The sequence below is a fragment of the Chiloscyllium punctatum genome, chromosome 38 (assembly GCF_047496795.1).
Source record: "Chiloscyllium punctatum isolate Juve2018m chromosome 38, sChiPun1.3, whole genome shotgun sequence".
In the NCBI taxonomy this organism is placed as follows: Eukaryota; Metazoa; Chordata; class Chondrichthyes; order Orectolobiformes; family Hemiscylliidae; genus Chiloscyllium; species Chiloscyllium punctatum.
In genome coordinates, this window is record NC_092776.1 from 6,868,551 (window position 1) to 6,895,913 (window position 27,363).

The window sequence follows — 27,363 nt, forward strand, 5'->3', positions numbered from 1 at the left end:
TCCGCTACATTGCCCATCCATTTTACAAGAGGAAAACATCTGGTTTTTTTTCTATTCGTGGGATACGGTCATCACTGGCTAGGCCAGCATTCTGTAAAATCCATAAAATCCCTTCTGTGTAGAAAGAGGCCCTTCGGCCCAACAAGTCAACACTGACCTCCGTAGAGTAGCCCACTCAGACTCATTCCCCCTACCCTATATTTACATCTGACTAATGCACCTACCCGCACATCTCTGAAGACTATGGGCATTTAATGCAGCCAATCTACCTAACTTGCACATCTTTGGACTGTGGGAGGAAACCCACGCAGACACGGGGAGAATATGCAAACTCCACACAGGCCTGAGGCTGGAATCAAACCTGGGTCCCTAGTGCTGTTGGACAACTGTGCTAACCACTGAGCCACCCGTTCATTGCCCATCCCTAGTTGCCCAGAGGGTAGTTAAAAATTAACCACATTGCTGTGTCTGGAGTCACATGTAGGCCAGACCAGATTCAGACAGCAGTTTTCCTTCCATAAAAGCACATTAGTGTACAAGGCAGAATTTTTTCCTGCCCATCAAAAATGATTTTATGGCCATCATTTAGACTCTTGATTCCAGATCTTTGTTTTTTTTGTTTTGAATACAAACTTCGTCTGCCCTGGTAGGAATCAAACTTAGGTTTGCAGAACATTACCTGGCTATCTGGATTAATGGTCTCGCGATATTACAACTAGACCATTGCCTTCCCCCCTTTCCCATATGCATCCATGTGAAGTTCCTTCCCATTCATAAGAGTTACCGAGGCAATGAAATGCACAATAAATGATAAATGAGCAGGAAAAGAGGGATCTTTTAATGCATGCTAGCATATTCCTAAAGGGTGGCCTGGGAGGTGAGATTCGTGAAGAGGACATATGGGGCACTTGCCTTTACTGGTTGTGGTCTAGAATATAAGAGCTGGAAATATTCTTTTGCACCAGAACTTCCAGTGATTAATGCACAGGGGTGGCACACCCAGCTTTCAACCATATGCTTCCAGGAATTCCTGATCAACCATCACTTACTTTGACTGCATTTTTTTTTGTTGACCACCTTTGAGATTCAAATTAGATTGCTTTGATAAATGGTGGCAGGAATGATTTGAAAATTGAAAAGACTTGGAAATCTAAATTATTTCAGTGTAACTCTCACAGAAGGGACAACAGCTGTAGGTCACTATGCAGTTCTGGTTACTTGCTGGAGAGCATACAGTGAAGGTATGTGAGGATGTTGCCTGGAATGGAGAGTTTTGGTTATAAGGGAAGGTTAGATTGGCTAGCATTGTTTTCCTTGACCACGAAGGAGGCTGTTGATGATAAAATTGCATGGAATAGGTCATTCCTCTGTTCATCTTGGTCGAGGAGCTCATTAACAAGGAACGTATATTTGTGTAGGAGTTTTAGAGAGAGCTAGATGGGAAATCTTGTCGCCCAGAGAGTGGTAGGGATCTGGAATTCATTTTGTTGAAAAGATGGCAGATGCAGAAACCTTCAACACTTTAAAGTGCCATAACTTAAGTGACTATACAGGTCGGATATGGCTGGATGGTTACTTATCTGATGCAGATATAGTGATCAAATGGCCACCTCCTAGATTCTATGACTTGTACTATTTTGTTAATATTTTGTACTTTATTTACTCTAGTTAAAGTATGTAATACTTGAAATCTAATGAATAGCCTACATTAAAGGTATTGCCTGTTTTCTGAAGGATTCCTAATCCCACCAGTTACTTTGCTGAACCCACATACTCTCCACATATGCTGGGGTTATGGTAATATGTCACAGGGCTAGAAATCCCTTACTTAGCAGTAATCTGAGAGAGATGGGTTCAACTTCCACCATGCCAACTGGGGAGCTTAATGGGAAAACATGGAAAGGATACATTCCTGAATGGAGTGGACATCCACCAATACAACAGGGATTAGGTTAATATGGGTAATGTTTGTACTGGTTGTACAACCGCAGTTGCACCTTTCCCTGGAAAAGGGATGTAGACCTTTTTTCTTGAGAGGGAATAGTTTATGAAGATGTGGATGTACCTTTAAGAGTTAAAAGCAGCAGAACTGCTGGACACAGCACCGAGTGTTCTCAAGAAGGCAACAATGTAACACTGGATTGAACAACTCTATTAATTCGTTGCCTCGACAAAAACAAATTCAAATTTGGCCAATCAGTTTAAATTATACCTTTAAAAATATACGAATTTCCAATCCAGTTTGAATTGAGAATATTGACATTCTTAAAAGCCAATGAGATAATCCGATGCTCTGGGGGTATAAGATCAACAGAAAATTGAACAGTTGGGAGGAGAAGTGCCAAGTCCTAGCAGGTAACAGACTGCTTGGAAAAATATCTCTCTTAGAAGTATCTTTTCAATCAATAACCTGTGATGCAGAAATTACTAACAAGGAGAAAAGAAGACACAGGAAGATCCAAAGACAAGAACCTACAGCTGCCTGGTTTTGAGATAAGAAGTGTTGTTTCATAAATCTTAATTGGGAGTTTTATCGGACTAGTATTATAGAAAGAAAGGTAAAAGATAGGTTAGAGAAAGAAATTATAAACAGTGGTTAATTAATTATTCTCTGTACTTAAAGAAATAAAGTTCATTTTTACTTTACTTAGTTCTTGGCCACTCAAATGTTTACAGATTACTGCATGGGATAAATCTTTGCTGTGTTGTCGGTTTTAAATGAACCCGGGGAGTTTACCCTGTGTCGTAACAACCTTTTGTGCAGGTTTCCCTGTACCTGGACATAGCTTTGTTTCTAACTTGTCTGTTTTAAATTTGTTGCAATTCCTCTTATGCAAGTTGTCATTTTTGATTCTTTACACATGCAAAAGACTTGCTGAACTGATGTCTGCCTTGAGCCTTGCCAGCAAGTGGTTATGAAGGTAACCATGCAGGTTGATTTAATTTCTTTTTCCAGTCCTTGCAGACATTGGCATTTCCCAAGTCTGTATCTTTTGCCTTTCAAGTCTCTGTTTGAATCCCTGCAAGTACATGTCCACAGAAGAAATTAAGAGACTTGAGAGCAAAATTCACAAATGGGAGCCTCTGTGAATGATCCATAGTGCATTAGCTGTTCTTATGAACTCGCTGCATCTTTTGATTGTTAACCACACTGTACTCTAAACTGTTTCCAATGAAATGGTATCTTTCATTTTATAAAACCTAATAAAGGTTGGGGGTAATCAAATCTTTGTCATTGTTAAAGTACAATAATCATTTTGTAAAAAGTAGAGGTCATTCTGGTGTAACGTATATTTCATTTATGCAAATTTGCTGTAACATGATTAACGAATTGAGGACGCTGTTTCTAAAGTGCAAACTTTTAAAACGTGTGTTGGCTGTAACACAATTACATCGCCAACAGTAAGTGATGTTTCTGAAGCGTGATGTGAATGGTCGCACAAGAATGCAACCATTGCATTCTCGACCTACCAGTACTTCATTGTTGGTATCAACTTGCCTCGCTGCAGTTTTTATTTGAATCAATAATTTGTTCAGATTATTCCAAATTGTGGAATTTATGACTTGTAAAAGAAATGGGAGGATAGAGGACATAAGAGTTTTAGATATTCACAAATCTGTATTGGCATTGAATTAATTGTCAGTGGTTTTTCTCATACTGTCCTGTATTTGGGATTCTGGACAGGCTATACATTAGTCAAGCACCTCATACTCAGGAACTGACGCTGGCAGAATACCTGAAACAACTCTCCAGACATCGGAACTTTGCTTGGTTTGTGACCATGAACTTGGTGCAGGTAAGGCCAGAACTTCATTTCCAAGGGATTCTTCTGGGGTTTCAGCCCAATGCATAATATTTCCAATAATTCCTCAAAGGATTTTGCAGAGAAAGTTGGCTAATGATGTTTAAACATCTGAAGATTATAGAAAGGATACTTTTGTGTTGCAGAATGACAACTTATAAAGGCCACGTTTTTAAAAAATAGTTGCCTAAAAGTGAGTGAATATACTACTGTAAACAAAGGAAACTGTATAAGAACGTCTTTGTTGTTTTCAAAACCAGTTATTTGCGGACGTAGTAAAACCACAGATTCTGGAGATCTGAACCAAAAACAGAAATGCTAGAGAAGCTCAGCAGGTCGGCAGCATCTATGGGGAGAAAACAGAGTCAGCATTTCGAATCCAGTGACTCTATCAGCATTCAGGAGCTTCGATAAGTCACCGAACTTGAAACATTAACTCTCTTTTCTCTCCACAGATGCTACCAGAGCTTCTGGGTTTCTCCAGCGATTTGTTCTTGTCATGAAGGAATATTGTAACTGGTACATACAATGTTGCCTAATTGGAATAGTGAGAAAGAAATCCAGGAAAAGAAAATGGTTTGGAGTACATGTTCAGAACAATTTTGCCCAGAGACAGTCTTCGGATTTTTCAATTGGCCCCAGTTGTTGTGGGCTCAGGAGAGCTCAGCATAGCATCAACCTTCTGATTAGACTGACTGCAGCTAAACAGAGGTCTTGTGGGAGGCAGGAAATGGAATCAGATCTCGGACTCGCCAATGCCTGCCAACATCTCTCTCGCAGTTCCCTTGCTGTGAGAAAATTGCCCTTGGAACTCTGTTGAAATAGGAGTAAATCTATTCAGAATTGTGAAAATAAGCATACTAATGCCCACAAGAGAACAAAGAAAATTCCAGCACAGGAACATGCCCTTTGGCCCTCCAAGCCTATGCTGTTCTAGATCCTCTGTGTAAGCCTGTTACCTCTTTTCTAAGGATCTGTATCCCTTGTTCTCTGCCCATTCATGTATCTGTCTAGGTACATCTTAAATGACACTATCATGCCTGCCTCTACCATCTCCATTGGCAACACGTTCCAGGCACCCACCACCTATTAGATTAGATTAGATTAGATTACTTACAGTGTGGAAACAGGCCCTTCGGCCCAACAAGTCCACACCGCCCCGCCGAAGCGTAACCCACCCATATCCTTACATCTACATTTACCCCTTACCTAACACTATGGGCAATTTAGCATGGCCAATTCACCTGGCCTGCACATCTTCTGTGTAAAGAACTTTCTATGCATCTCTCCCCTAAACATTTCCCCTCTCACTTTGAACTCATGACCCCTAATAATTGAGTCTCCCACTCTGGGGGGGAAAAAGATTCTTGCTATCTACCATGTCTATACCCCTCATGATTTTGTAAACCTCAATCAGGTCTCTTCTACCCCCCACCCCCCCACCTCCATCTTTCTAATGAAAATTATCCTAATTCTACTCAACCTCTCTTCATAGCTAGTGCCCTCCATACTAGGCAACGTCCTTGTGAACCTCCTCTGCACCCCCTCCAAAACATTCACATTCTTTTCATAATTTGGTGATCAGAACTGTACGCAGTATTCCAAATGTGGCTGAACCAAAGTCTTATACAATTGTAACATGTCCTGCCAACTCTTGTACTCAGTACTCCGATGAAGGAAAGCAAGCTGTATGCCTTCTTGACCACTATCAACCAGTGTTGCTGCCTTCAGGATACAATGGATCTGAACACCCAGATCTCTGTACATTTTCCATAGGATTTTTCCATTTACTGTATTTGAGAATTAGATCTTCAGAAATGCATCACCTCACATTTGCCCGGTTTGAACTCCATCTGCCATTTCTTTGCCCAACTCTCCAATATGTCTATATTCTGCTGCATTCTCTGATTGTCCCCTTCAGTATCTGCGACTCTGTTTGCTAATTAGAACACCTATACCTTCCTCCAGATCATTTATGTACATCACAAACAACAGTGGTCCCAGCACGGATCCCCTTTGGGACACCACTGGTCACAGTTCTTCATTTTGAGAAACTCCCTTCCCCTCCTGCTCTGTGTCCATCTAGCTAGTGCATCTTTGACCCCATGCAACTTCACCTTCTCCATCAGCCTACCACAGGCTCAAACTCTGTTGGCCTCAGCCAATCTACAGATTGATATGTCAGTCAGTCAGTGTTATTTGCACAACATTAGCCAATCATCGAAGAAGGAAAAGGGGTTGTTAGAAAGTAGCCATCTAATTTTATGATTTTGGACTCAGTACAGAACTGTGTTCATTTTGACTTTGTTTCCTCTCTCCACTCTATAGTTGATTGTCAGTTTGTGTGTGTTTGGCATTTGAGGGAGAGAGAGCCTTTAAAAGGTCAAAGTTCAAGTTGCATAAATTAGAAATCCTGTCTTTCCTCCTAATGTTTAAGTTAGTTGTAGATTAGCAATTCATCTCTACTTTTGTGCTATTAGTTAAAAAGTTTGATTACAATAAATATTTTTTTAATGAAAAGTGCCTGTGTGCATATTCTTTAAATCTGAATTAGGTGGTTAGGTAGAATTGATGATTTAATCAACTTGTGACATGTGTGATGACTTGGGAATGGTGTAGTTTGGTTTGCAGCACACTGTCTTCAGTGAGGTGTGACAAGCTTGTGCTTATGTACCATGTTCATATGATGGAGAATCTCAATTGTTTGTCAAAAGTGCATTTCAAGTCAAAAATGTTAGGCGGGAGGACACAAAGTTTGGACAACATAGGATTTTCAGGGAAAATGGTTCCCGCAAGGTTTCCAAAAGGAATTCCGAGACTTTGGACGTGGAAAGCTGTAGCAACAGCTTATAGGCAGGCAAAGGGAGACGCTGATCTTCAGGAGACAATAGCTGGTGTACAGAGGAGTACTGCAAGTTGGTATAAAGATGGAGAGGAGCAAGGATGGGGAGCAGTAACGTTTAAATTTGAGCTATTGACAAGGCCAGTGGTAGATCATCAAGTGTGGGGCATCAGACGTGTGCAGCTGAATTTTGATGAACTGCAGGTTTAGAGGATGGAGTGGAGTTGGGGAGATGGGCCAGAAAAAAAAACAAAGTACAAAATAATTCTGAAGTGCATGGCATGATGGAATAACTGTGCTGTTCCTCATTGGCTGTTTGTGAATTGCTGCCGTCAGTGAGAGTCCGTTAGTTTGGTTGTCTAGACAGCCAGACTGTGATGTGACATGATACCAGCAACCTGGCCTGAATTTCTGCACAGGCTGATGTTCCCTTGAAGGACTCCTCCTCTACCTCTCACCTCACCTGAAGTGTGTAGAGTCCCAGGTTAAACTGCCACTAAATCTCACTCTCACTCTTCTTTCTCATTAGAGAGCAGTTCTATGATGTCACCATGTTAGCTTATTAGGCATAGGAGAACTGGCTGGAAACAAGGAGGTATTATGAACATTGTCATCTTCAAGCAGTATTTCAGTCACTACACTGCTTTCTCCCCACAGATGCTGCCAGACCTGCTGAGTTTTGCCAGCAGTTTTCATTTCTGATCTGTCGCATTCATCATTCTTTGTTTTATTACAGTATTTCAGTGGGGGGCAAGTATGAAAATGGAGATTTCGTTGCATGAGTCTGTACTGAAGTCATGTGTTTTCCTGAGATTAGCTGATTTAACACATCAATGCTGCCTTTTTCTTTAAAAGGTATTTCACTGCCACTTCAACAGTAATTTCTTTCCATTGTTCATGGAGCACCTCCTTTCAGACAGGATTTCACTCTCTACAGGATCCTTTCTCCTCGGTAAGCATTGTCTGCCTGTGATCACAGATAGTAGATAACTGATAGGTTCAGCAGTGATTTGTTTTTCCCTCTGTCTCTCCTCCCTAGTTGTGCAGGTCTAAGATGAACTCCAGTAAGCCTGTAAAGATTATTAGGACAGCTTATTTGTAATTAATTTAATTCTTGATTTAGTGTTTAGTTTCCAAGATGAATTGTTTGCAGGTTATTTGGTGTAATGGTACAGCAAAGATAATAAACCATAGAGCTGGAAAAACTCAGCAGGTCTGGCAGCATCTGTGGGGGAAAAAATGGGGTGTAGAGTTGATGTAATGAGTCTGGTATGACTCTTCAGAATCCAGTGAAGATGTTGGGTTGCAAAGTCAAATATTGGAATAGAGGTCAGGAAGACAGGGATGGCAGTTTCAGTAGTTAATGAACTAGCAATGCTAGTTTGAATTTCTTTCTGACTGGAGGGGAAAGCGTGGAGGAGTGCTCAATGGTTGTAACAAAAATTGAAGCATTTCCTTTTTTATTTCCAGGTGCTTCATACATTGCTCCACACCTAAACAACCTCTACTTCCTGTCACTGTGCCACAGATTTGGAGTGTATCTGGTTATCCGATGGTTATTTTTCTTAAAACTGTCAATGAGTTTCATGATGTTACTGGCGGGACCAGATCAAATCTACCTACTCTGTTTCTTCATTGCCAGGTATAGCAGCGTTCCTCATGTAGAACTTGCAAAGTTGGAGGCAGTTTGAAGATTGTTAACCCAATAATCAATGACTATTATAGATTTGTTGCTCTGGTTAACAATCAGCAGTAATAATCTCAATTTTTAAGCAAGTTTCTTTAATTGTATTGTTGAAAGGTTGAAGAAAAGGTAATTGGGGATATTGATCACTTGACTTTGCCTTCCATTTTGCATTGATATCAGGAGGTTCCATTAAGGTGCACTGCTGGATCTCAACATCCAAAAAAGCAAGAATTCAGATTTCAGTACTCAGGAGCTTGATTCATAATTTGTGTTAATAATAGTAAGGTTATTTATCCAGCAGTCAAAGTGTGGTGCTGGAAAAACACAGCCGGTCAGGCAGCATCTGAGGAGCAGGAGAGTTGACGTGTCAAGCATGAACTCTTCCTCATTTCTGATGAAAAACTTGTGCTCGAAATGTTGACTTCCTGCTCCTCGGATGCTGCCTGACTGGCTGTGCTTTTCCAGCACCGCACTTTTTGACTCTGATCTCCAGCATCTGCAGGCCTCACTTTCTCCTCCTCATTTATTCAGCAACACAACTAAGGGCTGAAACATTTCACCTGCAGTTCATCTGCTTGATGTTTTGTACTGCTCTAAAACTCCCTCCTTGTATTCCGTAAAGTTAGATTAAAGGCTCAAAGAATATGATAGTTTTTAACTGTGAAGTTCTGACTCCTCTTCAATGTAACTTCTGTAGAGTGGGGTATTTAACATGAGGGTTTGAATTACCTTGTAATTTTGAACATGACAGCAGTTCATGCTCTGAAATGCAGATTGTATTATTAAATATGATTTAATTTGTGGACAATCAGCTCTATTCCAGGACATTTCTGCAGGGGTTCCTCAGGGTAGTGTCCTAGGCCCAACCATCTTCAGTTGCTTTATCAATGACCTTCCCTCCATCATATGGTTAAAAGTGGGGATGTTCACCAATGATTGCACAATTTTCAGCACCATTTGTGATTAAGATATGGAAGCAGTCCATGTCAAAAAGTAGGAGGACTAAGACAAAATTCAGACTTGGGCTGAAAAGTGGCAAGTAACATCTCTCGAATATCAAATGACTATCTCCAACAATCGAGACTAACCATTGTCCCTTGACATTCAATGGTGTCACCAATTTACCAAAAAACTTACCAAGCTCTTCTGACAACGCTTTCCACACCCACGGCACTTCCATCTGCAAGTGCTATGCCAAAGCTACATGGGAATACCACCATCCAAGCTATTCACCATCCTGACTTGGAAGTATATCACTGTTCCTTCAGCATTAAATTATGTGCAGCAGTGATTTGTATCTGCTGAATCTGCATCACTGATGCTCAGATATGCCTCTCACATGGACATCAAACACAACTGCAAAGTCAAGAAGTACACAAATACTAAGCTATTTTCCCTCCGACCTGTTGTAACTTCTAAATGACTCATTGAAGTTGTTATTGGTTGACTGTCAAGTTGACTATTTGGAATTAGACATAATTTCAAAATGAAGTTGAACAGTCATCTCCACTAGTTCCGCAATTTTGAAATAAAGGCATCTACACCATTTCTTTAAGTTTTATTTGCAGTGAAATACACTGAAACCATGAAAAAAATCAACTTTGATAGCACTGTGCTCTTTCACATACTGAAAGCTGACAAACTGAAACTCCAGTCTTACGGAATAAAGTGAATCAAACTGAGTCAGAAAATATACTGCACCATGACAGTACCGAAGTTGTGATTTACATTTCAGCACAATGATCTGCCATAAACAAATAGAAGCCTGAGCTGCCGGTTTTGTAATCCATGTTATTTTAATGTTACCAAACCCTTCTATATAGAGTGTTGCTTCTGGTTGTCATGGTAGCTTTGAAAGTGATTAAGTATTGGAATTAGGAATCTATTGAGATCAAATTTAAAAGCTGATTTGATCTAGAGTGATTGTTGAATTGTAGTCCCTTGGCTGTTGGATCAGAAGTGTATTAAATTAACAATAAGTTCTTTCCTTAGTAACATGAATACAAACAAAAAAATATCAAATATATTCCTTCCCATATTATAAATTATGTTGTGGCTTGCATTTAGGAAACATTTCTGGTAAACATTTGGTCTTGTCTTGGATTCTGTGATAATTGAATTAAGATAAAAATCTGTGCCTTTTAAAGTGGTTCATTTTGTTAGGTAGTTGCTATTAGTGAACTTTGCAATTTGTTTTGCATTGTTTTATTACTGTGCCTATATGTGACAGTGCCAGGAATTCATTTAAATGCCTACTTCTAATTAAAATGTCATTGCTTACTAGTAAACAGAAATGGGTTCAATGATAAATTGAAACATTGATCCATTTGTATTCTTGTATAATCTTTAGTTTATTACGGGATTTATTTCATTTAACCCCAATGTTCCCTGAATAGCAAATCAATTCGTATGCTTCTGATTCTACACCCAGTCCCACCCCAAACACAGGCACATACATCCTACTTCTATGTCCATCCCTAAAGTAACATCGCTACTAATCGAGCAAGTTGAGTTTGAAAGATGCAGCTGCTGTTCTGAGCTCGCAATAACTTGTGAAGTAGTGAGAGAACCAACTGAGGGAATTATGTACAGTACTGGCCTTTACCATCTCCTTACCTGCCATATTGTAGATCCATTGAAAGCAAAATTGAGGTTGATCACCATACAGACCTGTGTACTATTTTAAGTCCTCCTTTGCAACAAGGGCATCCACCATTGTCCTGTGACACTACTATAGTCCTAATCATGATAGATAAAAGAACAAACTTCCTGGCTCCTAAATGGGCATCCACAAAATACTGTGGTTGTCACCAGCTGCTGCATCTATGACCTGGCTCAGTAAGTCTGTCATTCCTTAAGAAGCACAGCGTCAGAGCAGTGCCAGACTAGTTTGAAAATATGGCTCCAACTTACTGAAATTATTATGGAGAATGATGTAAGCAGTTTTTAATAGCTCAAAGCTCTGCAACCCTGCCATGTCCTGCTGCAATTGGTGGTGAACAGTTACGCAGTTACTAAGAGGTCAAGGTGCCGTGAACTTCACGCCTCTGATAGCAGAGCCCAGCAGAAACAAGGCTGGACTTTACAGTTATCTTCAGCCAGAAGTGGATGTTTTAGCTGGCTCTTGCCATCGACCCCAATCTGGAATTGCAATACTGCCTTTTGAGAAAGACCAAAGTACATAACAGCTGCATATATACTTTAAGATTGGTGAAGCTCTTTGGGATATTCAGAGATTCTGCAAGTTGCTATATAAAAACCTGGTAGTTTATTCATTTGTACACGTTTCAAAAAGATGCAACAGGACTTACTGGCAGATTCTTATAATGAAGCAGAACTAGAAGTTGCTGGAAAACCTCAGCAAGTCTGACAGCATGTGGGAAGAAAGCAGAGTAAGCATTTTGAGTCTGGTGACTGACCTCATGATAATGAACAATGTAATATTGTCCATTTGTTTCCTTGTAAACTTGATCTAGTTTTGAGCAGATAGGCAACTAAGGCAACTGAATTATTGCATGTCAGTTGAAGTGTTCTTTGTCTTTTTATTTTGCTGGTTACAAGTTCCATAGTTTCTTTGGCACAAGGCAGAAATGTCATTTTCTTTCCCCAAGTTCAAAATCACTCCATTAATTAACTTTTCATTTTTGTGGTTCGTCTTTATCTAACACTTTAAAAGTTTTCTATGTATGTCATTCTCCAGTAACCGGGTATTCACTGAGGGGACGTGCAAACTCCTGAACCTTGTCATCTCCGACCTTGTAGATGAAGATTTTGTGATGAACAAGAGGAAACAGGCAGCTTCAGCATTGCTATTTGGCATGGTTGCCTTGGTAACCAAACCTGGACAGACATTTGCCCCGTTAATTGGGACCTGGCTTTTGTATGTTTACACAGGTAAGCTGATCTCTCAACTGTTGATTCAGTTGTTTGATTTGGAGGAACGTTGACTAGTGTCTTGGTTTCTGGTTATTCATCTTCTGTACGGTACAACCTTTCTTCTGCCAGTTAAGTTCTGTATGTACAGCACAGAAATAGACCATTTAATCGCGGTCCTTGCCGCGATTCATGCTCAGACCCAACATCCTCTAACCCCATCAACGGAACCTTCAGTACCTTTTTTCCCTGAAGTGTTTATCTGGCTTCCCCTTTTAAATGTATTTTAAATCATTCACCCAATGTTGTTGTAGTACATTCCACATTCTAGAGGCACCCAATGTCTGGGTGGGGAAAAGCTGTTCTGAATCTACTTATTGGATTCACTAGTAATTGCATTGTATTTTGATCCCATTGAAGATTGTTTATATTTAAACACTGTGCAGGAGTAGGGGGAGACTGGCACTAAGTGAAATGCTCATTCAGAAACCGGATGCAGATATCATGAGCTGAATGATCTGCATCGTCAGAGTTCAGGCACTGGAAGCCTTAGGTTTGATCTTGCCCACGTTTAAGCTGTTTTTTCTTACCAGTGGAGATCAGTGATGTAAAATTTAATTCCATGTGAAATGAGCAAATTGTAGGAATGCAGTTGCCCATTCTACTGCAAAGCTGCATGATCCTGCCTTCTCCAGCTGAGGGCACCATTACCTCATTCACCAGAGTAACAGGATTGGTCTTGGCTCAGTGGTAGAACTCTCACCTCAGTCTAATGATTGAGGGATCAAATCCATCATGTGGGCAGCACGGTGGCTCAGTGGTTAGCACTGCTGCCTCAACAGCGCCAGGGACCCAGGTTCGACTCCGGCCTCGGGCATCTGTCTGTGTGGAGTTTGCACATTCTCCCCGTGTTTGTGTGGGTTTCCTGCGGGTGCTCCAGTTTCCTCCCACAGTCCAAAGATGTGCAGGTCAGGTGAATTGGCCATGCTAAATTGCCCGTAGTGTTAGCTGCATTAGTCAGGGATAAATGTAGGGTCTGGGTGGGTTACTCTTTGAAGGGTCGGTGTCGACTTGTTGGGCCTAAAGGCCTGTTTCCGTACTGTAGGGAATCTAATCTAAAGAGACTGGAGCTTATTGTCTACATTGATTCTTAGTGCAATTTTGAGCAGGTGGAGCTCATCGCCTCAGGGGAGATGTTGAACTAAGGTCCTGATTGTTCTCTCATAGGCATTAAAAAAAAATCTCGTGGCACTACTTGATGAGCAGAGGGCTTCATTCCTGATGAAGGGTATTTGCCCGAAACGACAATTTTCCTGCTCCTTGGATGCTGCCTGACCTGTGCTTTTCCAGCACCACTCTTATCTTGACTCTGATCTCTAGCATCTGCAGTCCTCCGCAGCCTGGTTTTCTCAGAGATCCTGGTCCATCATGTATGCTAGTTCGAGACCTTTGAGGTGAAGCTGACTCAGTTATGTTGCTTGTTTTGTACCTGCCCAGGGGTGCTCCTCATAACAACATTGGGAAATTAAGACCTAGGAGCATGAGTAGGCCATCCGGCCCTTCCAGCCTGCTCCGCCATTCAATAAGATCATAGTTGACCTTTTCGTGAACTCAGCTCCACTTAGGTGCCCGCTCACTCTTAATTCCTTTACAGTTCAAAAGTCTATCTATCTTTGCCTTAAAAGCATTCAATGAGTCTGTAAAGCTGACTGCTGATCAGTTTTTGGCAGTTTGCCCACAGTTTGCTTCTTGTGTTGAATACTTACATGTCTTTTTTTTTGTTTACTCTGATCTCCAATTGTGCTTTTTCAGGGTATGACATTTTTCAGCACGATGCACTACGTGATATTGTGAACACAAAGCCAGTGGTGAAATCAGATGTTGCCTGGATGACAGCGGTTCGCCAAGGGTGCTTCTACCTGTTAGTCTTCGTACCCATTACTTGTGCAGTGCTGCAGCTTCTGGCCTGGTCTCAATTCAATCTCCATGGTAAAAGACTGCAGGCAATCAAGTCATTGAGGCAGAATACGCACCAGGCTGGCCTTCAGGATATTAAAGCAGTTTAGGTCATCAGCCTAAACATGTAGGAGCCAACAAATCTGCCAAGTCCAGTAGATTAGACATGACATTTTTAATTGCCACTTCAGCTCAGGATTTGGAACTTTCATTTTCAATGGAATAATATTTTTGTTCAGATATTTTGTGTGAATTTTGAAGACCTCATTAATGTAGCAAGAGATTAATGGTTGATAAGACCATTGTGCCTGATCAATTTTTAAAAAAATTAACTTCTGATGTTCACTGGAGGAGACCACAAATTGTATTTTAATGTCTAGAGTATAATTAGAGTTGTTTAATATGTTAAGGATGCACAAGGTCTTAAGATTTGCAGAATCTGTATTCCCTCATCATGTTGTAAAATTCAGTAGAGCATAATTCCATAATCAACCTATCACTCTTGGAGCCATCTGTTTGCATAGGTCATTTTAAATTTGGATCAAACTAAAGATTGATATTGTTAATTTGATATTGAACTGCACTGAACTCCATTGTTCCTCGGTGTACTGATGTGGAAGAGTATCGGCCAGTGGCTGAAGCCGTCCTTCTAGCTCCTTTGGAGCTGCATTAAATTCCACTTTCTCTCTGGATGTGAAATTAGTTTAACAGTCTCACTTCAATGTCCAAGTGGGCTGAGCCTCAAGCACCAGACTACTTTTAATCAGCCGCTAATTTGGCAGTCTCTTTGCAGGATGGCTGTTTTTTTTTAAGAAAAAAGTCACGTGTCACAATAGGACAGGAAGGTAGCCTCTTGTAAAGTGGTCGCTGAGACACATTGAGGCAGGAAATGAGGAGTTTTATCTTGCATCTAACCATGTTGTATCTAACTTGAGAGTGAGCACTTAATGCTGAGGCTTTATGTCCAGAATGAAAAATGTTCCATTCCATAGCATTGACAAAACTGACTTGAATGAAAGACAAAAGGCAATGTGAGGGAGACTGAACTGGACCTGTCTCAGTGGCTTTGAGAATGCTTGTTGACAGAGCAGGATGGAGAAGAACCTGGAAATGAGGAGGAATCTGCGGTAGTAGACATATCACTGGCCAATTGCTCAAAATGTGCCAACAATTTCTTCACCTTTTAGCTGTGAGCACTTATTGCATATGTCAATTATTGATCAAAATATTTTGCATTTCCCAGGCTTCTGCCCATAGAAATTGACAACAACTGCCTCATGTAACAGAGGCTTATGGTGGAAATTGAGGGTGACTTATAGACATCATATGTTAACTTATAATGGTCTCCCAAACCATCTGGCAGCATTGTGCTTAATAATAATGTGCAACCTGAAACCCAAATGGAGCCATCTAATTATTCATTTTCTCTGGAACTCTCTGAAGCCATTGCTAGTTTGCACTTCTGACTTTTGGATCATAAACCTACTTCATTTGTCCAGCTTCATATAAATTTATGCTGAAGGTCATATCTTTAATTTGTCTTTTACAGCTTTGAAAGCCTAATTACAATCCATTAAAGCACATGAAGTAAAATCACCGGCGGTGCCAACTTGCATTTAGAAGAACTTACATAAATTATTTTCAAATAAATACTTGTATTCATTCTTTCATTTATGTATTTTCCAGCTTTTTTTCTTCCCCCTTGACTGTGGGTTTTACTCTCTGGTCTCTCCCATTGAAATGATGTGGCAGGAGACTGGGAGCTCCCAACAGTGGAAGTACCCCATTATGATGTTGAGCCATCATGGATGTGGAACAGGCTGGATTGGCCAATAATTTCCTCCTGTTCATCACTTTGTATTTCATCAATCATTTTTAGCAGTTCTTCAGGTAGTTGAATTCCTGGACTTTCTGTATATCTTTTTTAACAATGTGAGAGTCTTGATGCTTTTCCATTTGCAGCTGTGAAATGAAATTCCTAAGCAGTGATCCTGATTTTTAATTGCATCCACTGCCAACCTGTTTGATATTAATGTAACTTTGAAAAATAGCTAATGACTGAAGACTTCTGAAGAATTTTGTTTTTTTTTGTGATTCCATTTCTGTCACACTCCAGATTTGCATCTGTTCTCCAGTACAGGGACTGATGGGTGGCCAGTCTTTAAGCCTTCCAGTTCTTGTCCCTTTCGAGAACAAGGGTGATGAAGGCTGGCTTTTACTTTAGTCTGCTTTTTACATGATAAACCCGAGTATTGGCACTAAGTGGGACACTGGCGTTGGACTCTAAATGGAGAGTTAGTTTCCCTGATCTAATTTTGGGATGTGGAGGGGTTCAATCGGGTTCTAACATCTGATAATAACTGAAGTGTTCTGCTTCTCGCCAGTTTGTATTCTGATCTGGAAGAAATACCCTCCAGTGGATTGGAACAGAGGTGTGCTTTATAATACTGCAAATATTGGCTCAAAGATATTGCTTTTAAAACCTCTGAATTGTGAAAAAACGATCTACTACAGTAGTCCCCGTCTCCATACTCACGGGGATAAGTTCTGTGATCTACTGTGGATAGGAGCGAATCTATTCATTTCAATGGGACATTTACTTCCTGGCAACCCCTGGTTCCACAAGGTTCCCTTTAATATGTTCGGGCCGGGGATACGGGGGCCGCCCTGTATATCTGTACCATTTTTAAAATTCCTATAATATTTAATTGTTTATGTTCAGGAATAAGACAAAATGAAGAAGTTTGTGAAATCTGTCACTGCTTTTAAGTTGTAGCAAGTCAGAAATTTTCATTATATTAAATGTTCCTTAAAATATTTTTAAAATCTTTGAAATAATTATTCAGCAAGCAGCAAAATAAAGATTTGTTTGATGTAAAACAGTTAATTTGGTGTTTTTAATGTTTAACCTGTTTAAAAGGTAAGTTTTTGCATTTGTATTGTACTTATTTTAAGCAAATGAGTCTTGGCCAGTGAAACTCTCTTGGAAATGTGGCAGCTACAATAAACTCCCTCAAACAGCAATGTGATCATGACCAGGCAATCTGTTTTTGTATTGTTGATTAATGAGTAACTGCCAGGAAGACTCCCTGCTCTTCAAAAATAGGGTTTTATGGATCTTTTATGTCCATTTAATCTCTTCCCTGGAAATATGGCACCCATGGTAGTGCCACACTCCTTAGTACTACATTGGAATGTCAGCATTGCTTTATCGGTTCACATCCTGGAATTTGACTTAAGCAAGCCATGGCTAACGTTTTAAGTAATCTGTATTAGACAGGGAGGACAGTTAAGGTGGAATCCCTACTTTGCCTTCAGTGAGTTGAACTTGCTAAATTATGAATCTGAATGAGTTTATGCAGCCTCACTGGTTGAATCTGATTTTGTCATTCCTGTTCTGTTCATTATTACTTAATGTACGTTATTCACTGGTGGTATTGAGAACAAGATTGCAAATTAAATTTGTTCTCCCCTCTTCCTACTTTAAAATATCTTGGATATTAAACAAAACCTTAATTCGAGTTTATTTTTGAGAAAATTGCTCATGAAATTACTTTTCAGAATCTATTTCCCCTGACTTCCACACTGCTATAACCTGCCCAGGGTGAATCTTTTCACAGATTTATAGCAGCCTATTTGACTACCAGCAGATCTTATTCCCTATATCCCAATTCCTGATATCTGTAAATGCATATTTCCAATGGATTACATGGCCTAGAAACCAGGAAAAACAGACAACTTGCATTTATTTCTCAAGAAATCCTAAAATGGTTGATTTGCAGTCACTGTTGGTTTAGTAAATGCTGTAGTCACAATGCACATCAAAGATAACAATGATCTGAATTAACCCCCTTTGCTGCTGGAATAACTGACACTGTTCCTCAAATAAATCATTTAACTGCTACTTCATACACTGAGTAAGAGCATTGCTTAGAAAATCTTACAATTAAACAGGCTATTTGGTATGCCCTTTTCCTGTTGCCTGACATTTCTCTCTCATTGCAATTGGGTTTTGAAGTTTGATCACCAGATGTCTCTCCTAATGTGAGTGTGGGATTTTGGTAACTTTACCTTTTGTTGTCCTGCATTGCTCATAGCCCCCGGTAATAAATCTTTACTTCCTGAAGTCTCCAGTTCAGTCTTGGAAAGGTTGGCAATGTTTGATCTATCGGATAATGATTGACCCACCCCCATATGAGTTAATCAAGATGAATGTAAAATATGAATCAATTTGGCTCGTCATGTTAGCAAAATAAAATTCAGTTTTAAGAAAACTGATCCTAGGAGATTGTTCAAAATTTCAGAGGAGCCCGAGTGATATAGGACTTGGGATCAATTGACCAATCTGTCCTGAGTTAACTGATGCCTAACTAAACAGGGGTTAAAATACTACAATTGGCTGCAGCACTCCTGGACAAAGGGAGGGAAAAATCAGCTTGGGCTTTGGGTTCTGATAACTTTGCAGCAATGTAATATTGAAATCTCTACCTGAATAATGGCCATATGGTTCCAATGTGCTGCGATAATCTTTGGGTAATATCTTTTCAAAGGTGAATAGTAAGGGAAGGAAACTGGACAACAAATAAAATCTACTTTGTCCCAAGATTGACCGAAAACTCTTGATGGGGGTCACCAAATGTTTGTGATATTGACTAGTGGATTCCTGGGGTACTGCATGTGAATTATAATAGGGTGTTCAATTATAAATTGTGTACAATGGGGAAGTGTTTATGCAATAAGTTGTCTTTTTTAACCAGCATAAATAAAGCTCCCACTTTGAAGATGTAGGGATTCTACATCTGAACCAGTTTGGGATCAGTATTCTTTGGGGAAGCATTCTATTGCAGTTGGAGTGGATTTTAACTAGATTGGCAGGGGACTCGGATCCCAACAAGTAGTTTGTGGGAGACAATTAGCTATGATGGAATTAGTAATTAAAACCGAAGTAAGTGAAGGGAGAGGATGCATAGGTTTGGTAGGAAAAAGTGAGTCAACTAAGGCTGAATGTTACTGAAAGGAGCCTGAGGAATAAGACAGCTCAGCTGAGGCACAGATATGTATAAAGGGAGTATAAAATCATAGCTATAACTTGGCTGAAAGGTGAGCAGGATTAACATCTCAAGATTCTGGTAATGGGGGTATTCAGTTGGGAGACAAATAGAAGAGGAGTGGGTCACAATATTGATCAAGAAATTGATTTGTGCAGTGAGGAAGGATGGTAACTTGGAATGATCATCAAATGAGGTCACAAAGGTAGAAGTCAAGTTACATTTAAGGACACAGATGAGTACCATAAGTCTCCGAACGGAGAGATCAACTATCAAATATGGTAACAAATTTTAGAGAATTTCAAAGCGAAAGTATAATATGGTAGTATTAATAGGAGATTTTAACGACCCAAATAATAACTGGGAGTTTGTGTGTAAGTTTAGAGGGGGTACAAAATCCTTAAATGGAATCCAGCAAAACTTTTTTTTTAAACCAGTGAGACCATCGCTAATTTTCTAATTTTTTTTGGTTTGGAATTGAGTTGCAGTTGAACATAGAACATATAGAATATAGAAAAATACAGCGCAGTACAGGCCCTTTTGGCCCTCGATGTTGCGCCGACCCAAGCCCACCTAACCTACACTAGCCCACTATCCTCCATATGCCTATCCAATGCCTGTTTAAATGCCCATAAAGAGGGAGAGTCCACCACTGCTACTGGCAGGGCATTCCATGAACTTACGACTCGCTGAGTAAAGAATCCACCCCTAACATCTGTCCTATACCTACCACCCCTTAACTTAAAGCTATGCCCCCTCGTAATAGCTGACTCCATACGTGGAAAAAGGTTCTCACTGTCAACCCTATCTAAAACCCTAATCATCTTGTACACCTCTATCAAGTCACCCCAAAACCTTTTCTCCAATGAAAACAGCCCCAAGTGCCTCAGCCTTTCCTCATACGATCTTCCTACCATACCAGGCAACATCCTGGTAAACCACCTCTGCACCCGTTCCAGTGCCTCCACATCCTTCCCATAGTATGGCGACCAAAGCTGCACACGATGCTCCAGATGCAGCCGCACCAGAGTCTTATACAACTGCAACATGACCTCAGGACTCCGGAACACAATTCCTCTACCAATAAAAGCCAGTACGCCATATGCCTTCTTCACAGCACTATTTATCTGGGTGGCAACTTTCAGAGATCTGTGTACATGGACACCAAGATCCCTCTGCTCATCCACACTACCAAGTATCCGACCATTAGCCCAGTACCCCATCATCTTGTTACACTTACCAAAGTGAATCACCTCACACTTACCTACATTGAACTCCATTTACCACCTTTCTGCCCAGCTCTGCAGCTTATCTATATCCCGCTGTAACCTGACACATCCTAACTCACTGTCAACAACTCCACCGACTTTTGTATCATCCGCAAACTTGCTCACCCAACCTTCTAGCCCCTCCTCCAGGTCATTTATAAAAGTGACAAACAGCAATGGTCCCACAACAGATCCTTGCGGAACACCGCTAGTAACTCCACTCCAAGATGAACCTTTACCATCAACTACTACCCTCTGTCGTCTTCCAGCCAGCCAATTCTAATCCAAACCTCCAACTCGCCCTCAATGCCATACCTCCGTATTTTTTGCAGTAGCCTACCATGGGGAACCTTATGAAACGCCTTACTAAAATCCATATACACCACATCTACCGCTTTACCCTCGTCCACCTCCTTAGTCACCTTCTCAAAGAATTCAATAAGGTTTGTGAGGCACGACCTGCCCTTCACAAAACCATGCTGACTTTCCTTGATCACATTATTCCTATCCAGATGTTCATAAATCCTTTTCCTTACAATTCTCTGGACTTTGCTCACTGGCCTATAATTATTAGGGTTATCCCTACTCTTGAGTGAATACTGACGAAAAGTATTCATTCAGTGTCTCCCCAATCTCTTCAGCCTCCACATGCAACTTCCCACTACTATCCTTGACTGGACCTATTCCTACCCTAGTCATTCTTTTATTCTGACATTCCTCTAGAAAGCCTTTGGGTTTTCCCTAATCCTACCAACTAAGGACTTTTCATGTCCCCTCCTTGCTGCTCTTAGCTCTCTCTTCAGATCCTTCCTGGCTACCTTTTATAACTCTCAATCGCCCCAATTGAACCTTCACACCTCATCTTTATATAGGCCGCCCTCTTCCCTTTTACAAGGGATTCCAATTCCTTATTAAACCATGGCTCCCTCACACAACCCTTTTCTCCCTGCCTGACAGGTACATACTTATCAAGGACACTCAATAGTTGCTCCTTGAACAAGCTCCACATATCAATTACGCCCTTCCTTTGAAGCCTACTTTTCCAAGCCACGCATCCTAAGTCATGCCTCACCGCATCAAAATTTCCCTGCCCCCAGCTATAACTCTTGCCCTGCAGTGCACATTTATCCCTCTCCATCACTAGAGTAAAAGTCACCGAATTGTGGTCACTGTCCCCAAAGTGCTCACCTACCTCCAATTCTAACACCTGGCCTGGTTTGTTACCAGAACCAAATCCAATATGGCCTCACCTCTTGTTGGCCTGTCTACATATTGTGTCAGGAAACCCTCCTGCACACATTGGACAAACACCGACCCATCTAATGAATTTGAGCTATAGCTTTCCCAGTCAATATCTGGAAAGTTAAAGTCCCCCATAACAACCACCCCATTACTTTCACTCTTCTCCTGAATCATCCTCGCAATCCTTTCTTCTATTTCTCTAGGACTATTAGGAAGCCTCACCTTTCCTATTCCTAACCTCAGCCCAAACTACCTCAGATGGTGAGTCTTCATCCATCGTCCTTTCCACCACTGTAATACTATCTTTGACAAGCAATGCCACACCTCCCCCTCTTTTACCCCCACCTCTAACCCTACTAAAACATTTAAACCCTGGAACCTGCAACAGCCAATCCTGTTGACTATTTGAACAGCAGCTTGTTTTGCAACAGAACAAAATATAGATGTTCACTTTTGGCAACTGACCTGAAAGATAATCAGGTTACTTACTGCTCTAAGGACACTGTAGATGATTTGACACTAAGGTGATACTACATTCTGATGCCTTGTGGTATACATTAAATATTTAGATTCAATTGTAAGGGGTATGATTGAAGCTATTCATAGGTGACATGAAAAATTGATAGGGTGCTAAATAATGAGAAGGATAGCCATCACCTGCAGGAAGATATCGACAGACGAGTCAGCTGGACTGAGCAGTGGCAAATGGAATTCAACCTAGAAATATCTGAGGTAATGCACCCAGGAAGCGACAATAGAGAAGGGGCTACACTAGGAATAGTCAGACCCTGGGGAAATACTAAAGATCAGAGGGACTTTGGTGTGCACATTGCACAGATCCCTGAAGGGAACAAGGTGGGTAGGTAAGTGGTTAAAGCAGCATACTTCCCTTCTTTCGACAAGGCACAGAATACAAGGCAGGGAGATTACATTGGAACTGTATAAAATGCTAGTATTGGCATGAAATGCAGTTCTGGTCACCTCATTATAGGGAGGATGTGATTGCATTAAAGAGGTTGCGGAGGCAATTTCCCAGGATGTTGCCTGGACTTTGCCTTGAGCTATTGGATATTGGTCTGGCTGGAGTTTTCTTGGGAGCAGTGAAGTTTGAGTGGACATCTGACATGTATAACATTATGAAGGGCACAGATAAGTCTCTTTCTATTAGTAGGACAGTCGATATCTAAGGGACATAGGTTTAAGCTAAGAGGTAGAAGGTTAAAGGAGTGTTCATAATATTACCCGATGATAGTGGGAGTCTGGAACTTGCTGCCTGAAAGGGTGTTTGAATTAGAAGCTTGCATATTGTTTCAATAATATTTAGATACAGTATTTACTTGTGTTGCTGTAGCCTCCAGGGCTTTGGGCTGCTCCTATTCCCCTATCTCATGAATGCCCTGTAACTAGCTGTCCATCCTGCTCAGATTTCAGCCTGGTCTTAGTCAAGGCTAGGATATCATACTCCCTTGTGCCTATCTGTGCCCTCAGCTTAGCTGTCTTATTCCCCAGGCTCCTTTCATTAAAATACATTTCATTTAGCCTGACTAGACTCACTTTCCTCCCTTACCTATGCATCCTCTGCCTTTGTTTGCTTGTGTTTTAATTAGTAATCTGTTGTCCCCCACAAACTCCTTGTCAGAGTCCCATCCCCCTGTCAATCTAATTTAAATCCATTTCAACTGCAACAGCAAGGCCAAGAGGTGGAAAATGGGATTAACATTGTCAAATTATTGTTGACTGGTGTGGAACTATGGGTCAAATTGCTGCCTGCCATAAATATGAGTTATTAGAAACTTTTGTTTATTTTATGACCACAAATTCTAATTGTAATATGCCTTGAGGTCAACACAGTTTAACTGTTCCCAGGGAAGTGGTACTTAGAATTTACAGCAGCAGTGAATTCAGGCTTGTTCTTTTGAAATTGTTGATCAAAGTCAGCAAATGATTCTTAATTTTTCTGTAAGAATTTATTTTTAGAACATCTGAGCCAACTAGGTGTGAGAATAGTATGTGTTTCGTAAACCATTTAAAGGGGCCAAAAAACTCAAGATGTGAAGTTGAGGATTATCAGATCACCATGAGCTCATTGAATGGAACAAACTCAATTGTCTCATTTCTGTTCCCATGTCTCTGGGTCATTAAGATTTGCCTACTGTTAAATTGAACACTTCTCAGTAAGAGTTGTAATGACAAGCTTTGAAACCTGTGTTGCAAGAAAACCATGAACATAACACCAATTTTAAAGGTCAGTGTGACCATTTAAATTCTGCAAACTAACTGCCAAACTCAAATGCTAAAACCATTTGGGGAATAAAATTTATTTGCAAGTTGAGGGAAAAGGCATGTGACTTACACAAAAACAATACTTGTTGGGAAATTTGGTCTGAAATGTTTACAATGTGTTTTCCTGATGTAACTCTTCCATGATGGAGTTGCAGTGCTGAATATCTTTTGGAATTTTGTTTTCACCCATTGACAGAACACATCTCCTCAGATGGAGTCTGACCCAATTTTCACAGAGAAGATTTCTCACCTACTTAGAGGAACAAAGAAAAAATGAGTGCTTAGGTAGAGGAGCTGATGAGGGCTATACGTTATGTGCAATTCTCAATCCAAGTACAGATTTTAGCTATTGGTTGCCTTTTCTCCACAATCTCTCTGCCTCAACTCTGAACATTTCCCGTCCAAAGGAAAATATTTGAGAGATAAATAGCTTCACAAAGGTATCAAAGATAACTAAGGAAGTAACCATATTATCTGACAATTTATTAAATCTGTGGGAGATATACTAGTAAAGATTTAGTAACATAATATTGAATGGGGTTAATCTGCATCCTATATGTAAAAATTAGTTTGATTTCAACTGCAAAGCATTTTCCTCTAATAGCAAAGGTCTTGCTGCTGGTGTAAACTGCTTTGCTTTTGTTTTAGAGATCAGTTTGGACAGACGTGGAAGTAAATGTGTTCATTAAATATGTATATTTTAAATTGTTTACATTAAAAAGGGAAAATTCTAAGTTTGAAATATTGGTTTACCTCTGAATCATTTTATCTAAAAATATCAATTACACAATGTTTGATGTAAAAAAGAAGTGAAAATCTAATGCTGAAATCAAATTTGGATAACTTAAGCAAATTTTACAAACAGCCTTAATTCAAAGTGCAAATCATTTATGAACGTACAAAAGCAAATCAACAGATACACCATAAAATATTACCAATACCAAGCATAGGAGCAAAGATAAAAGGTATTTTTAATTTTGGGAAAAATTTAAATTTGGAACATAGCTAATTGAGTAGGATTTTGTTCATTTAACAATGAAGTTATTTTTTCACAGGTTGACTAGCTTGCTGTAGATTTTGTTTTTATTTTTAAAGTTAATAGTATTGGCTAGTAAGGAAGGTTTGTTTACAATACAACTGGCACCATAGGAATATTAGTGCAGAAACAAGGCCATACATGGTATCTTACCTGTAGCATTATAGTTCACTGGAATTATTCATACTGTTGCGATACCTTATTGTGTTTTAGCTGTTTGGTGTCATATTGATAACTCTGTATTTTCAGTGATTTCACCTTTTCAGGTAATACATCCAAGACTCTCTACCTGCCTCTTCAGATGGATGATAATTCTCCTGTGAATTGGGCCATCATTCATCCCTGAACCAATAGCAACAAAGAATAGAACCTTTACCTGGTATGTTATTTTTTTACATCATGGAACATTACAGTGCAATACAGGCCCTTCGCCCCTCGATGTTGCACCAATCTGTGGAACCAATTTGGAGCTTATCTAACCTACACTATTCCACTTTCATCCATATGTTTATCTAATGACCATATAAATGCCCTTAAAGTTGGCGAGTCTACTAGTGTTGCAGGCAGTATGTTCCACGCCCCTACTACTCTGAGTAAAGGAACTACCTCTAACATCTGTCCTATATCTATCACCCCTCAATTTAAAGCTATGTCCCCTCATGCTAGCCATCACCATCTGAGGAAAAAGGTTCTCACTGACCACCCAACTAAACCTATGATTATATATCTCAATCAAGTCACCTCTCAACCTCCTCTCTAATGAAAACAGCCTCAAGTCCCTCAGCCGTTCCTCATAAGACCTTCCATCCATACCAGGCAACATCCTAGTAAATCTCCTTTGAACCCTCTCCAAAGCTGCTCCATCCTTCTAATTAGCACACTACTCTGTATTGTTGCTCCTTCCAAAGTGAATCACTTCACACTTTTCTGCATTAAACTCCATTTGCCACCCCTCAGCCCAGCTCTGCAGCTTATCTATGTCCCTCTGTAACCTGTAACATCCTTCAGCACAATCCACAACTCCATCGACCTTAGTGTCATCCGCAAATGACCAACAGATCCTTGCCATACACAAGTAACTGAACTCCAGAATGAACATTTCCCATCAACCACCACTGTCTTCTTTCAGCTTGCCAATTTCTGATCCAAACTGCTAAACCACCCTCAATCCTATGCCTCTGTATTTTGTGCAAAACCCTATTGTGGGGAAACTTATCAAATGCTTAATTGAAATCCATATACACCACATCAACCAGTTTAACCCTCATCCTCCTGTTTGGTCATCTTCTCAAAGAACTCTTAAGGTTTGTGAGGCATAACCTACCCTTCACAAAACTATCCCTAATCAACTTATTCCTCTCTAGATGATCATAAATCCTATCTCTTAGAAACTTTTCCGATGCTTTACCCATAACCGAAGTAAGGCTCACTGCCTACTCCCATTCTTGAACAAGGGGACAACATTTGCTATCTTCCAGTCTTCCTGTAGACCATGATGACATAAAGACAAAAGCCAAATCCCATCTGCGTTGACAATGTGGTGCTGGAAAGGTAGAGCAGATCAGGCAGCATCTGAGGGGCAGGAGAATCAATGTTTCAGGCATAAGCCCTTCATCAGGAATGAGGCTCGTGGGTTGGGGCTGAGCGATAAATGGAGAAGGAGGAAGGTAGCTGCGAAAGTGGTAGGTCAGAGGGAGTGATGGACAGTTCCAGAGGCTCCGTGGCTGAACATTTCAACTCCCTCTCCCACTCAAGGACATGCAGGTCCTGGGCTGCCTACACGGTCAAACCGTTACCACCTGAAGCCTCCAGGAGGAATGCCTCATATTCCGCCTTGGGATCCTGCAACCACATGGGGATAAATGTGGAGTTCAACAGCTTCCTAATTTCCCCTCAACCCCCCCCCCCCCCCCCCCCACCACGTTATCCCAGTTCCAAGCCTCCAACTCAGCACCACCCTCTGGACCCCATCCAACACTACCCCCTCTGACCTATCACCCTCTCCCTCATCTTCATCCATCTATCGCTTTCCAAGCTGCCTTTCCTGGGTAACTTGTAACTTTCAAGCACCCTGAGCCTTCATGTCTCATCCTAACATAAGCTGCCGCTTTCCTCTTGACAAGAGATTTGACTTCTTTAGTAATACACAGCTCCCTCACTCGATCACCTCCTCCCTGCTTGACATATACATACCTATCAAAGACATGCAGCAGCTGTTCCTTGAATAAGCTCCATATTTCAGTTGTGTCCATTCCCTGCAGTTTCTGTCCCCATCCTAAATCGCATAATTGCTTTCCTCCAGCAATGACTCTTGCCCTTCGTTAT

At 40.6% G+C, this 27,363-nt stretch overlaps 1 protein-coding gene across 2 annotated transcripts in view; it reads left to right on the plus strand.

Moving 5' to 3' along the window:
- The window catches only part of mfsd13a (major facilitator superfamily domain containing 13A), a 44,605-nt gene extending 27,420 nt beyond the window's left edge, over positions 1–17,185 (plus strand). For both annotated transcript variants that reach the window (XM_072557087.1, XM_072557086.1), the window contains exons 5-9: positions 3,686–3,797; positions 7,501–7,597; positions 8,116–8,287; positions 12,033–12,226; positions 14,018–17,185. In XM_072557087.1, the coding sequence (XP_072413188.1) occupies positions 3,686–3,797; positions 7,501–7,597; positions 8,116–8,287; positions 12,033–12,226; positions 14,018–14,271 (829 nt within the window). In that variant the 3' untranslated portion in view covers positions 14,272–17,185. The remainder of the gene's footprint in view (positions 1–3,685; positions 3,798–7,500; positions 7,598–8,115; positions 8,288–12,032; positions 12,227–14,017) is intronic.
- Positions 17,186–27,363: the final 10,178 nt, after the last annotated feature.